The sequence below is a fragment of the Cetorhinus maximus genome, chromosome 5 (genome assembly GCF_964194155.1).
Source record: "Cetorhinus maximus chromosome 5, sCetMax3.hap1.1, whole genome shotgun sequence".
Taxonomy (NCBI): domain Eukaryota; kingdom Metazoa; phylum Chordata; class Chondrichthyes; order Lamniformes; family Cetorhinidae; genus Cetorhinus; species Cetorhinus maximus.
This window is the reverse complement of record NC_135883.1, coordinates 92,606,432-92,630,106: the sequence shown is the minus strand read 5'-3', so window position 1 is coordinate 92,630,106 and position 23,675 is coordinate 92,606,432. Positions and strand designations below refer to the sequence as shown.

Below are 23,675 nucleotides of genomic sequence, written 5' to 3'. Positions count from 1 at the left end.
CCTGCCTGTATTAGACCTTCCAAAATGCATTACCTCGCATTTGTCCGGATTAAACTCCATCTGCCATTTCTCCGCCCAAGTCTCCAACCGATCTATATCCCATTGTACCCTTTGACAATCCTCTTCACTATCTGCAACTCCTCCAACCTTGGTGTCGTCTGCAAACTTACTAATTAGCCCAGTTACATTGTCCTCCAAATCATTTATGTATACCACAAACAGCAAAGGGCCCAGCACTGATCCCTGCGGAACTCCACTAGTCACAGCTCTCCATTCAGAAAAGCACCCTTCCACTGCTACCCTCTGTCTTCTATGACCAAGCCAATGCATCCATCCTACCAGCTCACCTCTGATCCCGTGCGACTTTACCTTCTGTATCAGTCTGCCATGAGGGACCTTGTCAAAGGCCTTACTGAAATCCATGTATGTAACAACCACTACCCTTCCATCGTCGATCATCTTTGTCACTTCCTCGAAAAACTCAATCAAGTTAGTGAGACACGACTTCCCCTTCACAAAACCATGCTCCCTCTCACTAATACGCCCATTTGCTTCCAAATGGTAGTAAATCCTGTCACGAAGAATCTTTTCTAATAATTTCCCTACCACTGACGTAAGGCTCACTGGTCTGTAATTTCCTGGATTATCCCTGCTACCCTTCTTAAACAATGGAACAACATTGGCCATTCTCCAGTCCTCTGGGACCTCACCTGTAGCCAGTGAGGATACAAAGATTTCTGTCAAGGCCCCAGCAATCGCCTCCCTTGCCTCCCTCAGTACTCTGGGATAGATCCCATCTGGCCCTGGGGGACTTATCCACCTTAATATTCTTCAAGACGCCTAACACCTCCTCTTTTTTGATCTCAACATGATCCAGGCTATCTACACACTCTTCCCTAGACAAATCGACCGCTAAGTCCTTCTCTTTGGTGAATACTGATGAGAAGTATTCATTCAGTATCTCTCCCATTTCTTCTGGCTCCACACACAGATTCCCACCTCTGTCCCTGAGTGGGCCCACCCTTTCCCTGGCTACCCTCTTGCCCTTTACATATGTATAAAAGGCCTTGGGATTTTCCTTAATCCTGGTTGCCAGTGACTTTTCATGACCCCTTTTAGCCCTCCTGACTCCTTGCTTAAGTTTCTTCCTACTTTCTTTGTATTCTCCACGGGCTTCATCTGTTCCCAGCTTTCTAGCCCTTACGAATGCTTCCCTTTTCTTTTTGACTAATCTCACAATATCTTTCGTTATCCAAGGTTCCTGAAACTTGCCATGCTTATCCTTCATCCTAGCAGGAACATGCCGGTCCTGAATTCTTATCAACTGACGTTTGAAAGCCCCTCACATGCCAGTTGTTGATTTGCCCTGAAACATTCGCCTCCAGTCTAGATTCCTCAGTTCCTGCCTAATATTGTTATAATTAGCCTTCCCCCAATTAAGCACCTTAACCCGAGGACTCCTGTTTTCCTTATCCACCAGTACCTTGAAACTTACAGTGTGTCAAGAGTTTTGGATAAAACAACAAAGTTGTACACCGAGGGGCTGGGAATTGTGTAGACCCCTCGGGCTGTACGACTCACAAAGATTGTATGTAGTGAATACTAAATGTATCATAATTGTATTGAAGCACCTCAGAATGCAAGATGATGTACGTCGATAACTTCAATACCATTGCACTGCCTGGCTGTCTATAATGACCATATTGAAATGACTGTAATATTCATTGATTGTATTGAAGCACCTGGTGATCCATGTGTAAAAGTTGAATATGATTGCAATTTTTCTGATGGCCATTTAGAAATGTTTTGTAATGTTCTTTCAGATATTTTATGAATAAAGTATATTTTTCCAAAACAAAAACAAAGTTGTACAAGATATCAGCACAAGTCAAAGGGTGGTTCTCCAAGTAGTTCAGACTGGCCTGCTCTACAGGTTATACTGGTAATTAGGATAACAATCACACTTCCGCCCTATATCCACTTATGAATTACAATTTTAGTAAGCTGGTAGTGCACACACCTTAAACCAATTTTCTTTTTTTTCTTACCGCCTTTCTCTTCTTGACAGCACATACAATTTCCTGGAGCTTAGTTACATCATCATGTAGCATCCACTTTGCAGATTCAAAGTGGCCATGATTGATCAACAGCCTTTCTGCATCTGGAGCAGGGCATTACAGGTTATTCAATCCTGTCCTCTTCCAACATTTGTGCTTCATCACAGCTTGCATGCAATCAGCAATTTTCCCCTTCCTGAGGGCCAGGTACGTTTAAAGTCTTAGCACAGACCTGGAATCACATCTGGAACATCTAGCCAAGCTACTCACTTATTTTTTTAATTATTCATTCATGGAGTGTGGGTGTCGCTGGCTAGGATTTACTGCCCATCCCTAATTGCCCTTCTTCAGAGGGCATTTTAAGAGCCAACCAATTGCTGTGGGTCTGGAGTCACATGTAGGCCAGACTGGAGGACAGCAGATTTCCTTCCCTAAAGGATATTAGTGAACCAGGTGGGTTTTTACAACAAGCGACAATGGTTTCATGGTCATCATTAGACTTTTAATTCCAGATTTTTATTGAATTCAAATTCCACCATCTGCTATGGCGAGATTCGAACCTGGGTCCCCAGGGTAATGCTCTAGGTTACTCTAGGTACAATCCACCCAAGGAAATTTCAAGCTTATTTCATTTAATACGCTTGATCACAGCTCTCTGTCAAAATGGAGCATTTCCTTTTTGCTTCCATGTTGAAAGGAAGACGAGAATGCAGTTTTCCAGATGTTGAAAAGCATTATAATACTTCAAAAAATCACTGAACTATTTATTTTCAATATTATTCTAGCCCAACTGAAACCTTTAACAAAATGAAAGGAATGTTTAAGTATTTCCCACAAATTGCAGCTAGGCACACAACTGTTGATGGATTACGGAAAAGACTAATAACTGTATGCCATAAAAAAGAACGTTAGGGCGTGTCACTGACAAGGCCAGCATGTTTTGCCCATCCCTAATTGCCCTTAAGGATGGTGTGGTGAACCGCCTTCTTGAACCGCTGCAGTCTGTTTGGTGTAGGTACTCCCACAGTGCTGTTACAGAGGGAGTTTCAGAAATTTGACCTAGTGACAGAGAAGGAACGATAATGTAGTATCAAGTCAGAATGGTGTGTATGCTTACATTCATACGTATTAACAGGCAAATGAGGAGGAGTAGACCATTTGGCCCCTCAAACCTGCTCTGCCATTCAATAAGGTCATGGCTGATCTGATTGTGGGCTCAACTCCACATTCTACCTACCCCCAATAATCTTCGACTCCCTTAAAATATTTATTGACTCTGTCTCCACCGCTCTCTGGCGAAGAGAGTTGCTAGGATCCACAATCCTCAGAAAACATTTCTTCTCATCTCCACCTTAAACGGGAGACCCCTTATTTTTAAACTGTGCCCCCTAGTTTAGTTTCTCTCAAGGGGAAACATCCTTTCAGCATCCACCCTGCAAAGCCCCCTCAGAATCTTAAATGTTTCAATAAGATCACCTCTCAATCTTCTAAACTTTAATGGATACAGGCCCAGCCTGTCCACCCTTTCCTCATAAGATAACCATCTCATTCCAGAAATCAGTCGAGTGAAACTTTTTTGAACTGCTTCTAACAGATTTATATCCTTTCTTAAATAAGGAGACCAAAATTGTACACAGTATTCTAGATGTGGTCTCACCAATGCCCTGTATAACTGAAGCATAACATCCCTACTTTTATATTCCATTGCCCTTGCAATGAACGACAGCATTCCATTTATCTTTCTAGTCATCTGCAGAGACAGCCCATAAAGCAACGCAGGGTTCGGAGAGAAAGAGAGCCGATAGAACAACGTGGAGTTCGGAGAGAGCCCATTAAGCAGCAGGAGTTTGGTGAAAGGGAGAGAGAGCCCATAAAGCAGCGCAGACTTCGGAGAGAAAGAACCCATAAGGAGAGCGGAGCATGAGAAGGGCAGTGGCGGCAGTGAGCCCCTTCAACCTGTTTCTACCTATCAAGAGCCGAAGTGTGACGTCAAAGGAAAACAGGTAGATGATTGTAGGTATCTCTTCTGTGTCTCTTTTGATTGGCCAAGTGGTTTAAATCAGGAGACGTTATTACAGCTGAAAAGTACAGTTAAGAAATTCACTTTTAAAAATACTTAATGTCCAAATTAATTTATTAGATAGAGATGGCTGGGCAGGCAATGTGTTGCAGCTGTAGTATGTGGGAGCTGGTGGACGCTGGTGTGATCTACGGTGACCACATCTGCAACAAGTGTTGGCTGCTCAAGGAACTCGGTTCAGAGTTGATGACTTGGAGTCCGAGCTGCGGACACTGCGACACATCAGGGAGGGGGAGAGTTACCTACACACAGTGTTTCAGGAGACAGTCATACCCCTTGGATTAATTACATCAAATTTGGACTGTGGTCAGGGACAGGAGGGTGTGGCTGCAAGTGAAGCAGGTATGGAGATCCAGAATTGAGCTTTGGAGGAGCCTCAACCAGTGCCCTTGTCCAATCGGTATAAGGTTCTTGCTACCGGTGCGTTCGAGGGCACAGACTGCAGGGAGGATGAGCGAACTAACCACAGCACCGTGGTACAAAGCGCCATTCAAGTGGGGGGAGAAAAGAGAAATGTAGTAGTAATAGCGGATAGCAGAGTTAGGGAAATAGATACCGTTCTCTGCAGCAAAGACAGAGTCCCAAAGGCTGTGTTGCCTACCTGGTACCAAGGTTAAGGACATCTCTTCTGGGCTGGAGAGGAACTTGGGAGTGGGAGGGGAGGGATCCAATTGTCATGGTCCACGTAGGGACCAATAACATAGGTAGGATTAGGAAAGAGGTTCTGCTGAGGGACTACAAGCAGCTCGGGGCTATATTAAAAAGCAGAACCACAAAGGTAATCTCCGGATTATTACCTGAGCCGCATGCAAATTGGCACAGGGTAAATAAGATTAGAGAAATAAATGTGTGGCTCAAAGATGGGTGTGGGAGAAATGGGTTCTGATTCATGGGGCACTGGCACCAGTACCAGGGGAGGAGAGAGCTGTTCCGTTGAGACGGGCTTCATTTGAGCCATGTTGGGACCAGAGTCCTGGCGAATCATATAACTAGAGTTGTAGATAGGAGTTTAAACTAATTAGTGGGGTTGGGGAAGGTTGGGCTCAATTGAAGGGAATTTTTAAAAATCACAAAGAAACGAGAGAGCAGAGGTGCAGGGTAGTGGAGAGGCAAACGATAATCGAAGTGTGACAGGAATGGGCAGAAAGTATAAGCAGAAGAGTGTAGCAAAAATTAGAACCAAAATGAGTAAGAGTGGTTAAAAGTCAAAGGTTAAGGCTCTTTATCTGAATGCACGCAGCATTTGTAACAAGATAGATGAGTTGACGGCAGAAAAACAAATACGACTTGATAGCTATTACAGAGACGTGGTTGCAGGGTAACCGAGACTGGGAACTCAATATTCAAGGGTATTTGACATTCCGGAAAAATAGGCACAAAGGAAAAGGAAGTGGGGTAGCTTTGTTAATGAAGGAAGGTATCAAGACAGTGGCGAGTGGTGATATACGTGCAACAGATCGTGATGTGGAATCAGTTTGGGTGAAAATAAGGAATAGCAAGGGGAAGAAGTCACAGGTGGAAGTCATCTATGGGCCCCCGAAGAGTTGCCTCACTGTAGGACAAAGTATAAATCAGGAAATAATGGAGACATGTAAGAAGGGTGCTACAATTGTCATGGGTGATTTTAATCTGCATATTGATTGGACAAATCAGATTGGCAAGGGTAACATGGAAGATGAATTTGTAGAGTGTATCTGGGATTCTAGAGCAATGCGTTGCAGGACCTATCTGGGAACAGGCTATTTTAGATCTAGTAATGTGTAATGAGGTGAGATAAATAAGAGATATCATAGTTAAGGATCCCCTGGGGGGTAGCGATCACAACATGGTAGGATTTCAAATTCAGTTCGAGGGCGAGCAACTCGGGTCTCAAACCAGTGTCCTCAACTTAAATAAGGGCAATTACAGAGGTAAGAAGAGAGAGTTGTCTAAAGCGGACTGGGAAATAGACTAAGGGGAAGGTCAGTGGATGAGCTGTGGCAGACGTTTAAGCAGATATTTCATAATGCTCAGCAAAAATTTTTCCCAGTCAAAAAGAAGGACTCGATGGGAAGGATGAACCACCCGTGGTTAACACAGGTGGTCAAGGAGAGTATCCAATCAAAAACTAAGGCACACAAAGCAGTGAAAACTAGTGGTAGGCCAGAGGATTGGAAATTTTTTTAGGAACCAGCAGCAGATGACTAAAAAGCTAATAAAGGAGAAAATTGATTATGAAAGTAAATTGACAAGAAATATAAAAACAAATAGCAAGAGCTTCTATGGGTATATGAAAAGAAAGAGGGTGACTAAAGCGAGCGTGGGACCCTTGGAGGATGCGACTGGGGAATTGATAACGGAGAACAGGGAAATGGCAGATAATTTAAACCAATATTTTGCATCGGTCTTCATGGTGGAGGACACTATAAGCATCCCAAAGATGTCAGATAGGCAAGGAGCTAATGGGAGGGAAAGATCTTGCAACAGTCTCTATCATGAGGGGCAAAGTATTTGACAAATGGAGCTAAAGGCAAACAAGTTGCCAGGACCCGATGGCCCGATGGGGTTTTAAAGGAAATGGCTGCAGAGAAAGTGTAGGTATTGGTCAAAATACTCCAGAACTCACTGGATTCCAGGAGGGTCCCAGCGGATTGGAAAACCGCTAATGTGATGCTCCTGTTCAAGGAGGGAGGGAGGCAAAAAAGCAGGAAACTATAGGCCAGTCATCTGTCGTTGTGAAAATGCTAGAGTCCATTACTAAGGAAGAAATAGCAGGACATTTAGAAAAGCTTAACGCAATCAAACAGAGTCAACATGGTTTTGGGAAAGGGAAATCATGTTTAACAAATTTGCTAGAGTTCTTTGAGGATATAATAAGCAGAGTTGATAAAGGAGAACCGATAGATGCAGTATATTTGGATTTCCAGAAGGCATTCAATAAGGTGCCACATAAAAGGTTATTGCACAAGATAGGAGCTCATGGTATTGGGGGTAATGTATTAACATGGATTGATTCACACACAGAAGACAGAGAGTGGAGATTAATGGGTCTTTTTCAGGTTGGAAAGACTTACCTAGTGGAGTGCCACAAGGATCAGTCCTAGGGCCTCAATTGTTTACTATCTATATTAATGACTTAGAGAAGGGGCAGAGTGTAATGTATCAAAATTTGCTGATAATATGAAAATAGGTGGGAAGGTATGTTGTGATGAGGACATAAGGAATCTGCAAGGGACTGTAGATAGGTTGAGTGAGCGGGCAAAAACTTGGCAGATAAAGTTTAATGTCGGAAAGTGTGAGGTCATGCACTTTGGCAGGAAGAATCAAAAGGCAGACCATTATTTAAATGGAGAGAGACTCCAAAAAAGTGCAGCACAGAAGGATCTGGGTATTCTTGTGCATGAAACACAAAATGTTAGCATGCAGATGCAGCAAGTAATTAAGATAGCAAATGGAATTATGGCCTGTACTGCTGGTGGGTTGGAGCTTAAAAATAGGGAAGTCTTGTTACAACTGTACAGGGTGTTGGTGAGGCCACACCTGGAGTACTGTGTACAGTTTTGGTCCCCGTATTTAAGAAAGGATATACTGGCATTGGAGGCAGTTCAAAAGAGATTCACTGGGCTGATTCCTGGGATGAAGGGGTTGACTTATCAAAAAAGGCTAAACAGGTTAGGTCTTTATTCATTCGAGTTTAAAAGAATCAGGGGTGATCTTATTGAAACATACAAGATTCTGAGGGAGCTTGACAGGGTAGATGTTGAGAAGATGTTTCCACTTATGGGGGAATCTCAAACTAGGGGACATAGTTACAGAATAAGGGAACGCTCATTTAAAACTGAGATGTGAATGAATTTCTTCTCTCAGAGGGTAGTGAATGTCTGGAATTCTCTACCCCAGAGATCACTCAAAGTATTTAAAGAGGAGGTAGATAGATTTTTGAAATATTGGGGAGCTGGGGGCTATGAGGAGGTGGCACAAAAGAGGAGCTGAGGCCTGGGGCAGATCAGCCATAATCTTACTGAATGGCGGGGCAGGCTTGAGGAGCAGAAGGGCCTACTCCTGCTCCTATTTCTTATGTTCTTACACAACAAGATCCCTTTGCACCTCAGAGTTCTGCAATCTCTTTCTATTTAAATAATTCAAGATTTTTCCAATCTGTTAGGTGGGGTATGCAGGAAGAAATTATGGGGGCTTGTGAGAAAAGTATGGTGATAATCATGGGTGATTTTAATCTACACATAGATTGGGTAAATCTGATTGGCAAAGGTAGCCTGGATGATGAGTTCATAGTGTGTTTTCAGGACAGTTTCTTAAAGCAGCATGTTTTAGCACCAACCGAAGAGCAAGCTATATTAGATCTGTTATGTGCAATGAGACAGGATTAATTCATGACCCCACAGTGAAGGTGCCCTGGGTGGCAGTGATCATAATATGATTTGCATTTTTATTCTTCCTGCCAAGGTGGACAAGTTCACATTTTCCCACATTATACTCCATCTGCCAATTTTTTACCCACTCACAACCTATCTGTTCTCTTTGCAGGCTCCTTAAGTCCTCTTCACAACTTATTTTCCTACCTACCTTTGAGTCATCAGCAAACTTAGCAACCAAACATTTGGTCCCTTCATCCAAGTCGTTGATATTAATTATAAATAATTAAGGCCCCAGCATTGATCCCAATGGCACCACACTTGGTACATTTTGCCAACCTGAAAAAGTCCCACTTATCCCTACTTTCTGCTTCCTGCTAGCTAACAAATCCTTTATCCATGCTAATGGATTACATCACGAGCTCTTATTTTGATGTGACACCTCGTCAAATGCCTTCTGGAAATCTAAGTACAGCACATCCACAGGTTCCCCTTTATCCATATCCAAAGGTTCCCCATTGCTTGTTATTCCCTCAAGGAACTTCAATGAATTAGTCAAACATGATTTCCCTTTCACAAAACCATACTGACTCTACTTGATTGCATTGAGATTTTCTGAATGCCCCACTATAACCTCTTTAATAATAGATTCCCACAATTTCTCTATGACAGATGTTAAACTAACTGGCCTGCAGTTTCCTGCTTTCTGTCTCCTTCCTTTCCTGAATAGGGGAGTCATATGTGCTATTTTCCAATCTGATGGGACCTTTCCAGAATCTAGGGAATTTTGGGAAATTGAAACCAATGAATCTACTATCTCAGCAGCCACTTCTTTTAAGACCCTAGGATGAAGTCCATCAGGGCTTGGGGACTTTTCAGCTTTCAGTTCTAATAATTTTCTCAGTACCCTTTCCCTGGTGATTGTGATTGTTTTAAGTTCCTCCTGCCCTTTCACCTCCTGATTCACAAATATTTCTGGGACGTTATTTGTATCCTCCACAGTGAAGGCAGACACAAAATATCTGTTCAATTCACCTGCCATTTCCTTATTTTCCATTACTAATTCCCTATTCCCACTATCCAGAGGGTGAATATTCACTTTACTTACTCTTGTCCTTTTTAAATACCTGTATAAACTCTTACTGTTTTTATCTTTCTAGCTAGCCTTCTTTCATACTCTAATTTCTCCCTCCTTATTAATCTTTTAGTCATTCTTTGCTATTCTTTATAGCCTGTCCAATCTTCTGACCTGCCACTCATCTTTGCAGAATCTATATGCTTTTTCCTTTCAATTTGATACCATCTTTAACTTCTTTAGGAAAGGTGTGCCCTTCCCTGAAAGACTTTCATTCTCACTGGAATGCATCTTTTCTGAGAATTCTGAGATATCTCCTTAAATGTCTGCCACCGCATCGCTACTGACCTTACCCTTAACCAAATTTCCTAGTTCACTTTAGCCAATTCTGTCTTCATGCCCTCATAATTGCCCTTATTTAAGTTTAAAACACTAGTCTTAGATCTACTCCTCTCTCCCTCAAACTGAATATGAATTTTAATCATATTATGATCACTGCCACTCAGGGCACCTTTACTATGGGGTCGTGAATTAATCCTGTCTCTTTGCACATTAACAGATCTAATATAGCTTGCTCTCTGGTTGGTGCTAAAACATACTGCTCTAAGAAACTGTCCTGAAAACACACTACGAACTCATTATCTAGGCTACAGTTGCCAATCAGATTTATCCAATCTACCTGTAGATTAAAATCACCCATGATTATCACCAAACCCTTCTCACAAGCCCCCATAATTTCTTCCTGTATACCCCACCTAACAGATTGGAAAATAGCTAATGTGACTCCTCTATTCAAGAAAGGAAGCAGACAGAAAGCAGGAAACTGCAGGCCAGTTAGCTTAACTTCTGTTGTAAGGAAATTGCTGGAATCCATTAAGGAGGTTTTAGTGGGGCACTTTGAAAATCTGAATGCAATCAAGTAGAGTCAACATGGTTTTGTGAAAGGGAAATCATGTTCAACAGGGGGCCTGTAATCCACACCCAGAAGTGACTTCTTACCTTTACATAATAGAGCTACCCTTCCACCTTTTCCTAGCTTCCTGTTCTTCCGAAATGTCATGTACACTTGAATACTCAGGTCCAATAAAGAGGTCCCAGTCTTTGTCATCCTGTGAAGCATTGTCAACAATCTTCAGCCAGAAGTGCCGAGTGGATGATCCATCTCGGCCTCCTCCTGAGGTCCCCCACATCACTGATGCCAATCTTCAGTCAATTCAATTCAATCCACGTGATACCAAGCAATGGCTGAAGGCACTGGATACTGCAAAGGCTATGAGCCCTGACAACATCTGCTCCAGAACTAGCAATGCCCTTAACCAATCTGTCCCAGTACAGATACAACACTGGCATCTACCCGGTAATGTGGAAAGCTGCCCAGGTATGCCCTGCACACAAAAAGCAGGACAAGTCCAACACAGCCAATTACTGCTCCATCAGTCTACTCTTGGTTATCAGTAAAGTGATGGAAATACTGTGGCTACAACTGCAGCTCAGAGGCTAGGAACCCTGCGGCGAGCAACTCACCTCCTGACTCCGGAAAGCCTGTTCATGATCTATAAGGCATAAGTCAGGAGTGTGCTGGAATACTCTCCACTTGCCTGGATGAGTGCAGTTCCAATAACACTTAAGAATCTTGACACCATCCAGAACAAAGCAGCCTGCTTGGTTAGCACCCCATCCACAAACATTCACTCCCTCCACCACCGACGCACAATAGCAGAAGTGTGTACCATCTACAAGATGCACTGCAGCAACTCATCAAACATCCTTAAGCAGCACCTTCCAAACCCACGACCACTACCATCCAAAAGGACAAGGGCAGCAGATAGATGGGAACACCACCACCTGGAAGTTCCCCTCCAAGTCACTCACCATCCTGACTGGGAAATATATTGCCGTTCCTTCACTGTTGCTGGACAAAATCCTGGAACTCCCTCCCTAACAGCACTGTGGGTATACCTACGCCACATGGACTGCAGCAGTTCAAGAAGGCAGCTCACAACCACCTTTTCAAGGGCAATTTGGGATGGGCAATACAAATACTGGCCTAGCCAGCGATGCCCATGTCCCATGAAAGGATGAAAAAAAAAGCCCAGAGCAGATGTCCCAAAACCTGACAGTCTGGACTCCCACTCTCGGCTGAAGAAAACTCTGTCCATCCCCCTGACTATACTGACCCCAACTGCCACTACATTCCTATCAAGTCCCCCAACTTGGATGACTTCCTGTACCATGGTTGGTTAGCTCATCCATTCAGGCTGCAAAAATCTCAAGCCTGTTGGACAATTGCAAAGGCTGAGGCTCCTCCACTACTACCTTCTGGGCCCCCAAACTTGCCTCGCTCGCAGTCACACCCTCCTGTCTCTGACCAAAACAGAAGGCCTTGTCTTAAGGGGTGTGACTGCCTTCTGGTACAAAGTGCCAGGAATCTTTCCCCCTCCCTGATGCACTAGTGTCCGCAGCTCGGCCTACAGCTCAGTGATTCTGAGCCGAAGCTCCTTAGGCTGCTGACACTTATTGCCCAAGTGTTTGCCCTGGAGCACCCCAGTGTCCAGGAACACCCACATTCTGCAGCCGCAGTATTCTTGAAAATAAACAGGCAAACTATTCACCAACCCCCTGTTTTCCCGTGATTTCGATTTCGCCCAGGAGCCACAGACTGGATAGGATTGGATGGCTCTTCTAGGCATTGATTACCGCCTCCAGGTCCTCTTTTCCCCCACTCTTGTAGGTAGTAGTTACCGCATCGAGGTCCTCTTTTCACTTGGTCTTCTAGGTACTACTGACTGTCTCAGAGTCCTCTTTGCACCCGCTTGGAGGGGAACCTGAAGGTGGTGATATTCCCATGCACCTGCTGCCCTTATCTTTCCAGGTGGCAGAGATCACGAGTTTGGCAGATGTTGTCAGAGTTGATGGTGAGCCTTGGTGAGTTGATGCAGTGCATCTTGTATACAGTACATACTGCTGTCACTGTGCGTCATTGGTGGAGCAGTAAATGTTAAGGTATTGGATAGGGCGCCAGTCAAGCAAACTGCTGTGTCCTGGATAGTTTCAAGCTTCTCAAGTGTTGATGCAGCTGCACTTATCCAGGCAAGTGGAGAGTATTCCATCACACACCTGACCTGTGCTTTGTAGGCGATGGACATGGTTTAGGGAGTCAAGAGCTGAGGTGCTTAACACAGACTTCACGGCCTCTGACCTGCTCACAGTAGCCACAGAATTTATGTGGCTGATCCAGTTAAGTTTCTGGTCAATGGTTAATCCCCAGGATGTTGATGAATTCATTGTTGGTATTGCCATTGAACATCAATGGAAGAAGGTTAGATTCTCTCTTGTTGGAGATGGTCATTATCTGGCAGGTATGTGGCGCAAACATTACTTGTCACTCATCAGCCTAAGCCTGAACATTGTCCAGGTCTTGCTGCACGTAGACATAGACTACTTAGGTGTCTGAGGAATAACGAATGGTACTGAACATTATCCAATTATCAGCAAATAACCCCACTTCTGACCTTAGGATGGAGGAAAGGTTAATGATGAAACAGCTGAAGATGGTTGGGCCTAGGTCACTTCCCTGAGGAATTCCTGCAATTATGTCCTGGGGCTGAGGTGATTGACCTCCAACAACTACAACGATCTTCCTTTGTGATAGGTTTAACTCCAACCAGTGGAGAGTTTACCTCCTGATTCCCATTGGCCCCTGTTTTGCTAGGGCTCCTTGATGCCACACTCAGTCAAATGCTGCTTTGATGTCAAGGGCAGACACTCTCACCTCACCTCTTGAATCCGTGTTTGGCTGCAATGACACCTTAAGCCGACTACTTCCGGCAGAACCCAAGCTTAGCATCAGTGAGCAGATTATGCTATGTAAGGGTGATAGCATCATCAATGACAGCTGGCATCACTTTGTTGTTGATGATTGAGAGTAGGCTGATGGGACATTAATTGGCCAGTTGGGATTTGTCTTGCCACTTGTGGATGAGTCAAACCTGGGGAATTCTCCACAATGCCATGTACATGCCAGTGTTAAGGCTGTATCGGAATAGTTTGGCTAGGGGTGCAGTTAGTTCTGGATCACAAGTCTTTAGTACTATTATCAGGGTGTTGTCAGGACTCATACCCTTTGCTGTATCATGTGCATTCACCCGTCAGTTGATAACATGTGTCGTAAATCAAATTGGTTGAAAACCGGCATCTGTGATGCTGGGGTCTTCAGGAGCAGGGTAAAATGATCACTCAGCACTTCTGGCTGAAGATAGTTGCAAATGCTTCAGCCTTGTCTTTTGCACTGATGTGCTGGACCCCCTCATCATTAAGAATGGAGATGTTTGTGGACCCTCCTCCTTCTGTTAGTTATTTAATTGTCCACCACCATTCATAGCAAATGTATACAGAAGCATAATGAACAAAGCATATCTATAATGACTGTGTTTAGACAACATTAGAGAATTGTGTCCTATTATAGAACGCAGCAGTCCCATACAACCGTAGGATGCATAGATTCAGAGCCTCCCAAGATACCTGCATTTTTTGTGGCCTTGTGGAGTCCATGGACCACGGATATATGGGTTGCAATCATTTGCACTCCCTTTTTGGTTATCTTAAAATGTATTTTTTAATTTTTGGTTGCACTTCAGTCCCATGCTCCTGATCCTTGGGCACCCAGATGGGGGAGGTGGAGGGGACCTCCTTGTGGGCCTGGCCAAGTTGACTATTAATAGGTTCAGACAGCGGGCGGTCGCCCAACCCGACTGTTTGCCTCTCTTCTGTGCTATATTCATGACCAGGCGTCTTTGGAGAGGGAGCACACAGTGTCCGTCAGCACCGTTGAGGCCTTCCGTGACCAGTAGGCACCGCAGGGGCTGGGGTACTTTATTGACCCCTCATAATCACATTTTGGTTCGACCTTTGTAAGTTTCCTTTGTGATTCTGTCTTTTTTGTTGTAGTTTCCCTTTAAGGGGCTGCCCCTTTAATTTGTTCATTTGATCTTTTGTTAATTAGTTTTACTCAAGAGTATAAATGCAACTTATTTCTCTTCCTTTATTGTATCCATATTACGCCTGCTCCCCAATACTGATACAAAAGCTACTGAAATAAAGAAAATCAATTCTAAAATGAGACAGCCTATACAGTATCAATTTAGACAAAATAGAAGTGGATTAAGTTATATAGTTGCAATAGCAACAGTTAGATAATGTCATAAATTAAAAGATTACAGATTTTGTGGTCATTTACCTCAATGCTGTTTATGGGTCCTTTGTGCATGTATATTGGCTCAGAGATAGGAACAGGAGAAGTCTGTTCTGCCATTCAAAGGCATCATCACCGCCCTTGACCTAACTCCATTCCCCCATATCCAGTGATAGCTTTGGTTAACAAAATCTATCAATCTCAGGTTTAAAATTTACAATTGACCTTACATTAATTGCTATTTGCAGAAGAAAATTCCAAACTTCTACCATCCTTTGTATGTACAAGTGTTTCCTAATTTCACTCCTATCATCCATAATTTTCTCAATTCTAGGGAATACAACCAGAGTTTGTAGAATCTCATGATGCAAATCTTGGAGTACAGGTAATATACTGATAAATCTCTGCTGTATGCCCTCCAAGGCAATATATTGTTTTTAAAATGTGGTGTCCAGGATTGTTCACAGTACTGTAGATGTGATCTAACCAGGGCTTCTGTACAACTGTAGCATAATTTCTACCCTCTTGTATTGTAGTCCTCTAGATAAAAAGGCCAACATCCCTTTAGTCTTTTTGATCCTTTATTTACAGGATGAGAGTGTTGCTGGCTAGGCCAGCATTTATTGCCCATCCCTAAATACCCTCGAGAAGGTGATGGTGAGCTGCCTTCTTGAACCACTGCAGTCCACATGGTGTAGGTACACCCACAGCGCTGTTAGAGAGGGAGTTCCAGAATTTTGACCCAGCAACAGTGAAGGAACAGTGATATATTTCCAAGTCATGGTGGTGAGTGGCTTGGAGGGGAATTTTCAGGTGGTGGTGTTCCCATGTATCTGCTGCCATTGTCCTTCTAGATGGTAACGATCGTGGGTTTAGAAGGTGCTGCCTAAGGAACCTTAGGTAAGTTTCTGCAGTGCATCTTGTAGATGGTACACACTGCTGCCACTGTTCGTCGGTGGTGGTGGAGGGAGTGAACATTTGTGGATGGGGTGCCAATCAAGCCAACTGCTTTGTCCTGGATGTTGTCAAGCTTCTTGAGTGTTTTTGGAGCTGCACTCATCCAGGCAAGTGGACAGTATTCCATCACATCCCTGACTTGTGCCTTGTAGATGATGGACAGGCTTTGCAGAGTCAGGGGGTGAGTTACTCATCGCAGGATTCCTAGCCTCTGACCTGCTCTTGTAGCCACAGTATTTATATGGCTAGTCCAGTTCAGTTTCCACTTAATGGTAACCCCTAGGATGTTGATGGTGGGGGATTCAGTGATGGTAATGCCATTGAATATCAAGGGGCGATGGTTAGATTCTCTCTTGTTGAAGATGGCCATTGCTGGACACTTGTGTGGTGCAAATGTTACTTGCCACTTGTCAGCCCAAGCCTGGATATTGTTCAGCAATTGCTGCATTTGGACATGAACTGCTTCAGTACCTGTTCAAGACATTTTAATGACCAATGTACATGGAGACCCAGGTCTTTTTGGACCTCTACTGTTTCTCACTTTTCACCATTTATAAAGTACTCTGTGTCATCCTTTCCAGGTCCAAAGTGGAATACCTCGCATTTGCCAACAATGAAATCTGTCTGTCATAGTTTTGCCCATTTTTATGCTTCCATCTACACTACTTACAATGCTGCCTATCTTTGCATCATTAGCAAACTTCATCATGTAGCCTTCTATCCCATCTTCTAAGTCATTAATAAACATGATGAATAGTTAAGGCCCCATCACAAATACTGCTAGTTACATCCGGGCAGTTACAGAATGTGCCCATTATCCCTATTCTCTGTCTCCTGCCACTCAGCCAATTTTCTAACCAGGGATTTGCATTCAGTTCCATGAGTTTCACCTTTAGCTAACAATTTCTTATGAGGAACTTTATCAAATGCCTTGTGAAGTCCATATACACAACAACTCAAATATTCCCTTGTCCACCACTTTAGCCACCTCTTCAAACAATTCCATCAGGGTCATCATACCCGATCAACCCTTTTCATATCCATGCTGGTTCTCTCTGATCAGCTGAAAATCTTTAAGATGTTCAATCACCCTATTGTTAATTATAGGCTCTGTAATTTACTGACACAGGTGCTAGACTAACTGCTCTATAATTCCCTGATTTCCTCCTCAATTTTTCTTAAATACCAACTGTCATGCACAAATTTTCAACCTAAAGGAATGGTTCCCAAATCTAGAAAACTTTGGATGATTATAGTTAGCATCAGTAATATTCTCACCTACTTCCTTTAGAACCATCTGGATCTAAGGATTTGTCGCTGTTTAGTGGAGTTATTTTCTTCATTACTGTTTTTTGCTTATGTTAATTTTGGTAAGTCCCCATTTCTGATTCAATATTAGTTTCCTTGGAAAGTCCAGCATACTGTCCTCTCCCTTTAACATAAATACTGAAAGTAATTATTTAATGGGTCATTAGTTTTCAAGGGATCCACATTAATCCTGATCATCCTCTTTTTCCTTAACATTTTTGTGTTCATCTTGATACCTCTGGCAAGTTTCTTTGCATACTTCCTTTTTAGAATTCTTATTATCTGTTTTGTCATTTTTTACTGTTCTTTGTATACTCCCCAATAGCCAGGACCTGTGATTTTGTTTTTGTATGCAATTTCTTTCAATTTTATGATAGATCTTATTACATCTTGAGTCATCCACGGCTGCTTGTTGGCAAGTAAAGCTTTTGCACTTTCGGGGTATAATCTGTTTCTACATCACATTAAAAATTTTGAAGGCTGACCTTCTGTTATTATTGTGGAAAATCTCTCCCTTAGCAGTCGAGGTAGTGCAAAAACCCGAATTAGATGTAACGAAACTGTATTTGTCCTCAGGCCACTCAATCCACTCCCCCCCCCCCACCCCCCCAAAATCGGGACTGATCCAATACAGGGTCTCTATGGAGAAATTATCATTAATATATTAACCCCCCCCCCCCCCCCCGCAAGGGGTTGATCCAATGCAGGGTCTCTATAGAGAAATATAGGGTCTCTTTTCACAAAGTTAGATTAAATCACTCTTCTCACCTCCAGTTTATGGTTAATCTGGAAGACGGTCTGCGCCTTGTGGCAAAGCTGTGCGAAGCTGGAGCTGAGCGCCGTCATCTTCTGGCGGCCCTCGTAGGTGATCTCGGATTGGTCGGGGTCGATCTCCCCCAGCAGCAGGTCCACATCCACGAAGGCCTTGTCAAACTCCTTCTCCAGCACCTCCAGCCAGCGGAACATGGAGGGGCCCGCAGCCACCGCTGTTGCCGCCGAAGACGGCGCCGGAGCCCCAGCCGAAGAGGCCATAGTTAGTCTGGGTGGCGGTTGGTGACTGCAGCCCTGAGCCTGAGCCTGCCCCCGGGTCTCTACTCTCCCCCAACACCCGCCTCCAGTTCCGGTTGTCAAGGCGCCTGGCACTCGATTACTTCCGCCTGCCACAACTGTAACAGACCAGCGAGCGGAGCGGGGAGTGATCGAGCAGTTACCGTGGATAAGGGGGCGGGACCTAAACTGCGTCATAAACCCCGCCCACAAATGACACCTCCTCCCCACCACTTACCTGTTAATCACGATTTCACAACAAGAACTTATATTTGTATAACACCTTGAATGTAATGCAATGTCCCGAGGCATTTCGCAGGAGCGTTATATGACACTGCGCCACATAAGGCGATATTAGGTTGTATAACCAAAAGCATAGTCCAATAGGTAGGTTTTAAGAAGTGCCTCAAAAGAGGAAAGTCAGAGGTGGAGAGGTGCAGGGAGGGAATTACAAAGCTTGGGGCCCAGGCAACTGAAAGCAGAGCTACCAATGGTGGAGCAATTAAAATTGAAGATGCTCAGGATGCCAGAATTAGAGAAGCACAGATATCATTGAGGGTTGTGGGGCTGGAGGAGATCACATGGAGAGGTGAGTCCACTGGAAGGATTCGAAAATAAGGATGAGATTTTTTAAACGGAGCCATCAGTTAACTGGGAGCCAATTTGGATCAGTCACCACAGGAGTGAAATCTGAATGGAACTCGATGCAGCAGAGTTTTGGATACCCTCAGGTGTACAAAGGGTAAAGAACGTGGGAGGCCAGCCAGGAAAGCTTTGGAATAGTGAGGTCTGAGAGTAACAAAGTCACAAAGGAAATTTTCAGCAGCAGATCAGCTGAGATGGGGAAAATTGGGCAATGTTACAGAGGTTGAAACAGGCAGTCATGATAACATGTAAATGAGGTTAGACACTCATCTCAGGGTCAAATATGACACCAAGGTTGGCTACAGACTGGTTTAGACTCAGACAGTTGCCGGGGAGATGGATGAAGTTGGCAGCAAGAGTACAGAGTTTGGAGCAAGGGCTGAAGACAATGGTTTTAGTCTTCTCAATATTTATTTGGAGGAAATTTCTACTCATTCAGTATTGGAACATACATAGGAGTAGGCCATTTGGCCAGTCGAGCCTGCTCCAAAAATGTTGCTAAGAGGGCACCTAGATTTGAACTAGGGACCTCTTGATCTGCAATTAAATGCTCTGCCACTGAGCTATAATCCCTTATAATTAGTTTATATTGGATGTTGGATAAGCAACTTAATAATTTTGCAACAGTGGACATAGTTCACAAGCTTAGGTTCTGGTTTAATAATCTTCACACAAACAAAAAAATACCAGTTTGACTTTCTGAAGCGTGTCCATAATAAGGCTTTATTCAAATAACATATGTTACTCCTGGGAGAGAGTGGGAGGAAGGTTCTTTAACTGAGGGCCATTAAGCTGTCAGTCATGAGGTGCTTCACCATGTGGCTATTGAGGGAGAACTCTGAATTTTGTTTAAAAGGATCAATGCTGAAAAGGGGGAGTATGACAGGATCTGAGGAGACTGGCCTTATAGGAAAGGGTACCAGCACTGAGGGTCAATCAGTCTCCTTCTATGCTGTAATTTCAATCATCCTAGGAAACCTTTCCTTCATATAGTCCAAGTCTAAGGAGTGGTTAACAAATATTGGTGCTGTACTGAACTTAGATCGATATGCGCTGTGAGAAGTCCCCCACACACTGAGCCCACTGCCTCTTTTGCAAGCTATTGATGTAATTCAGATTCGTCTGTGCTGGATAGTTTTGCCATGTTAAATCAAAGTACAGATTGCATCCTATTGATGCTCCTGGTTCAAATTTGTCACCTTCACACAGAGTGAGTGCAGAAAGGTAGGCAGCTAGATCAATATTCATGTGGACTACAATAGAGGTTTAATTTCTGAACAGGGGCAATTAGGGATTGGCAGTAAATGCGGGCCTAGCCAGCGACGCCCACATCCCATGAACAAATTTTTAAAAATGTAATTCATATCTAATTTTAAAGTATGAAATGTATGCGATTGTAAGACATTATTTTGAGATGGGTAATTAATAGCATCGTGAATGCTTTTTATTAAAGTGTTTCTCTCTCAATGGCTTCACATAACTGGACGCTGGTTCCTCTGATCTGGAAACAATATTTTTTTCAACAATCTGCTCTTGGCGAGGGTGAATGACCTGGTCACTAACAATTATCCTACTTGCATTATCCTGTTTACTGGATGAATTACACATTGTTTTGCACAAATCAGCAGATACTTGCTTATAAAGGATATTAAGATCAAACCAGCCTGAAATAACTAATATATTTATTGTTATGATCACAGCCGATGTTAATTGCTGTGCAAACCAAATCCCAGAGGGAAACTTGGCTATATTTTTTTTTGTATTCTGAAAATGAGAAGAAGACGTATTGATCTCGGTAGTATGAAGTTCAGTAACGCTTCCAGGATTTAAAAAAATTAAAAGTAAAAGTTTTATTAACAAAAGAAAACATAAGCACACAAAATTACAGATACACAGTTACTTAGTCTTGCAAAACATTCACTCAAAAGACTCCCTACCTAGTCAGACCCACAAGTAAACACCTTCTAGGCAACACTCCCTTTAACTATAAAAATCCAGTAATATTACCCAAGGCAAACTGCTGTAACTTTCATAAAGGCATACCACATGACCTCTAACTCTCTTCCACTCTGCTGTGGAAATCCAAGACTTCAGAACAAGATTGCTTGTTGCAGCCCAAGACTTTTCTGGCTGATTCAAACTGCATCTTCTCCCAGCCTAGAGTAACAGCTAACAGCTCCCAGCTCAGTTCACAGCTACCTGCTCCAGTTCCATCTCACAGCTACCTTAAGTTTTCCACAGTTACTCTAAAATACCTTTTTCCCCATTTCATTTCATTTCATGTTCCATTGTTCTCACAAGTCTTTGAAACTCAAATCCTTCCAAATATAAAATCTTCCATGTTTCTATTTTTTCCTCTGTTTTCAGGTCAATAAAATGTAATATACCCCTTTCTATTTGCCCATGGAACTCCTGCAAGATGCAAACATGTTTCTTATTACCTCTGACTTCCCTTTGATATTCAGACGAAATCTCAACTTATCTAAAAATGCAAATGTTAGATACAACCTATTTACTTATACTTCAAACCTAAAGCCTCTACCCCTTCATGTTTTAAACCCCCCAAACAACCTGCCTCCTAGTAACCTCTGCCCAGCTTAATTAAATCATTTACACACACACTTTACAGAATAACACAATATTCCCCAAAATTATTAAAAAGAATGACCTCCATTTCTCACACTTATTTATAAATAAAGCAGTAATTTAATGCACAACGCTGCAGCAAATAGTAAAGGCCAAAATATAAAAATATACATATACATAAGAAAGCCCATAATTAGGCGTATATCTTTCACCTTCAAAAAAAAAGGCCCAGATTTGGCCACTAGGTGGCATGAAGCCCGGTTGAGTTTTATATAACACTTAGAATTAGCCCATAAGGTTTAGGACAGAGAATTTAGGATTGGCATAATGTTGAATCCTAAACAAATTACAATCTATACAATATATCTGGATCTTTGTTTCTAATTTTTCTGAGAATGTGTTGATAAAAAGGAGCAAATTACATATATTCTTCTTACTCTGACAGGCAGATATAGGAACATAGGAAATAGGAGGGAAAAACAAAAATACCTGGAAAAACTCAGCAGGTCTGACAGCATCTGCGGAGAGGAATACAGTTAACGTTTCGAGTCCATATGACTCTTCATCAGAATAGGAGGAGTAGGCCATTTGGCCCCCCAAGTCTGCTCCGCCATTCAATTAGATCATGGCTGATCTTCTACTTCAACATTATTTTCCTGCACTATCCCCATATCCCGTGATATCTGCTATATCTAGAAATCTATCAATCTCTGACTTGAATATACTCAATGACTGAGCCTCCACAGCTCTCTGGGGTAGAGAATCCCAAAGATTCACTATACTCTGAGTAAAGAAAAAGATACGATGCTGTACTTCTGACCTGTATACAAATAGTTTGAATCCACTAGTATCTTACATGATAAAATTCCTTTCGCGTAGACATCCTGGATGATAGAATGGAACATACTTAAGTGCTATTGTTCTTGAGTATTCAGATCACTAGTTCAGGAAACCCTTCTTGTTTCATTTGAGAGACAAAGTGCTCTAATCAATATTTGGATTTAGCTTACTACTCCCACAATCATAATTAGTTGCTGAATGAACTGATTAAGGTGACTAAGGTAAAAGCAAAATACTGCCCATGCTGGAAATCTGAAACAAAAACAAAAATAGCTGGAAAAACTCAGCAGCTCTGACAGCATCTGTGGAGAGGAAGACAGTTAATGTTTCGAGTCCGTATGACTCTTCACCAGAAAAGAACCAACATATTCTTGCTTCCTTCCCGTCTTTTCCAAAGTTATTCTCTTCAGTAATACGAAGCTAATGTCCAGAAACTGACACCCGATTAAAAAAAAACATGAACTGGAGTAAAAACAGGAAAGTTTTCGGAGGTTTCAGAACTAAATTTCATCACAGCGCCTCCTTCCTGCTCGTCGGAAATCACTTGGACAAAATGCCGGTTTCGTCGATTGATGAAGATTATTCGACATCTGACAACTGTCCGAGCATTAGTTTATTTTGTACAAACTGGACCTCGCTCTGTCTAATGAACAAGGCCAGAGAGACAGAAACAAAAAAAAAAGGATTAAAAATGAGTAGATTTTGTGGCGAGGCTTTTGTGTTTCATTCTTTTTTTTAACGAGGAGGTAGTAATTTAACCGTAGTCTGCACGTAAAATGGATAATTTCACAATGGGTTTAAAGTTTCTTTAGTGCGGTGAGAAAATGTTACCAAGGGGGCACCCGGATTTGAACCGGGGACCTCTTGATCTGCAGTCAAATGCTCTGCCACTGAGCTATACCCCCTTGCGAGAAATGCGGCTCGGAATGGCTCCCTTGTCTGTAGGATGACCGGCCTTGGGGCATTGTTCTCCAGAAAGGCTCCAGGCTGATCGAACGCATCGCCCGAAGTGGCGGATAGACGCGCAGCCACCCCTGCGCTGGGAGCTGCTGCAGCTCTCTGATGTCCGGAGTTTCCAGGCGGCCTGCAATTTAGTGCCAGAGGTTCTTGCGCCAGTCAATAACGCCCCCCCCACCCAATTCCTTGAAAAGTTGCAAAAGTGAAACTTGAAAGTTGTTGTACTCTATTGTTAAAAATAAAACAGTCCTTACTGGGGCTGGGATTTTGCTTTCATTTGCCAACTGCAGGCAGTACTGCCTTTAGATTCATGACTCGCTCCTGACTCCGGAGCCCAGCTTTCTGGAGAGAACGAAGATACTAACTAGCCTGTGATTTTGCAAAGTCTATTTAATCTAAAATTGAATCTAAAAGTACCAATGGAACGAATCAGCAGCAGTTATGGAACTATAGTTTAACTGGTCTAACTGCACTTCAGGTGGTTTTGACAGAATCGATGCATTGACAAAACTCTCATGTGTCGCCTCTTCTTGATTGAGCTTGATTGTCATCAATCAAAATCAAATTAACAAAAATGTCC

At 42.9% G+C, this 23,675-nt stretch overlaps 1 protein-coding gene and 1 non-coding gene across 2 annotated transcripts in view; both read right to left on the bottom strand.

Annotated features, from left to right (window-relative positions):
* gopc (golgi-associated PDZ and coiled-coil motif containing) overlaps positions 1–18,180 on the bottom strand; it is a 43,800-nt gene extending 25,620 nt beyond the window's left edge. Inside the window, exon 1 of the mRNA XM_078542202.1 lies at positions 17,789–18,180. Within this exon, the coding sequence (XP_078398328.1) occupies positions 17,789–18,052 (264 nt within the window). The 5' untranslated portion in view covers positions 18,053–18,180. The remainder of the gene's footprint in view (positions 1–17,788) is intronic.
* A 4,791-nt stretch (positions 18,181–22,971) lies between these two features.
* Positions 22,972–23,043, bottom strand: trnac-gca (transfer RNA cysteine (anticodon GCA)). Its single transcript has one exon. It is a non-coding gene; the product is annotated as a tRNA-Cys (tRNA).
* Between the last annotated feature and the right edge of the window lie 632 nt (positions 23,044–23,675).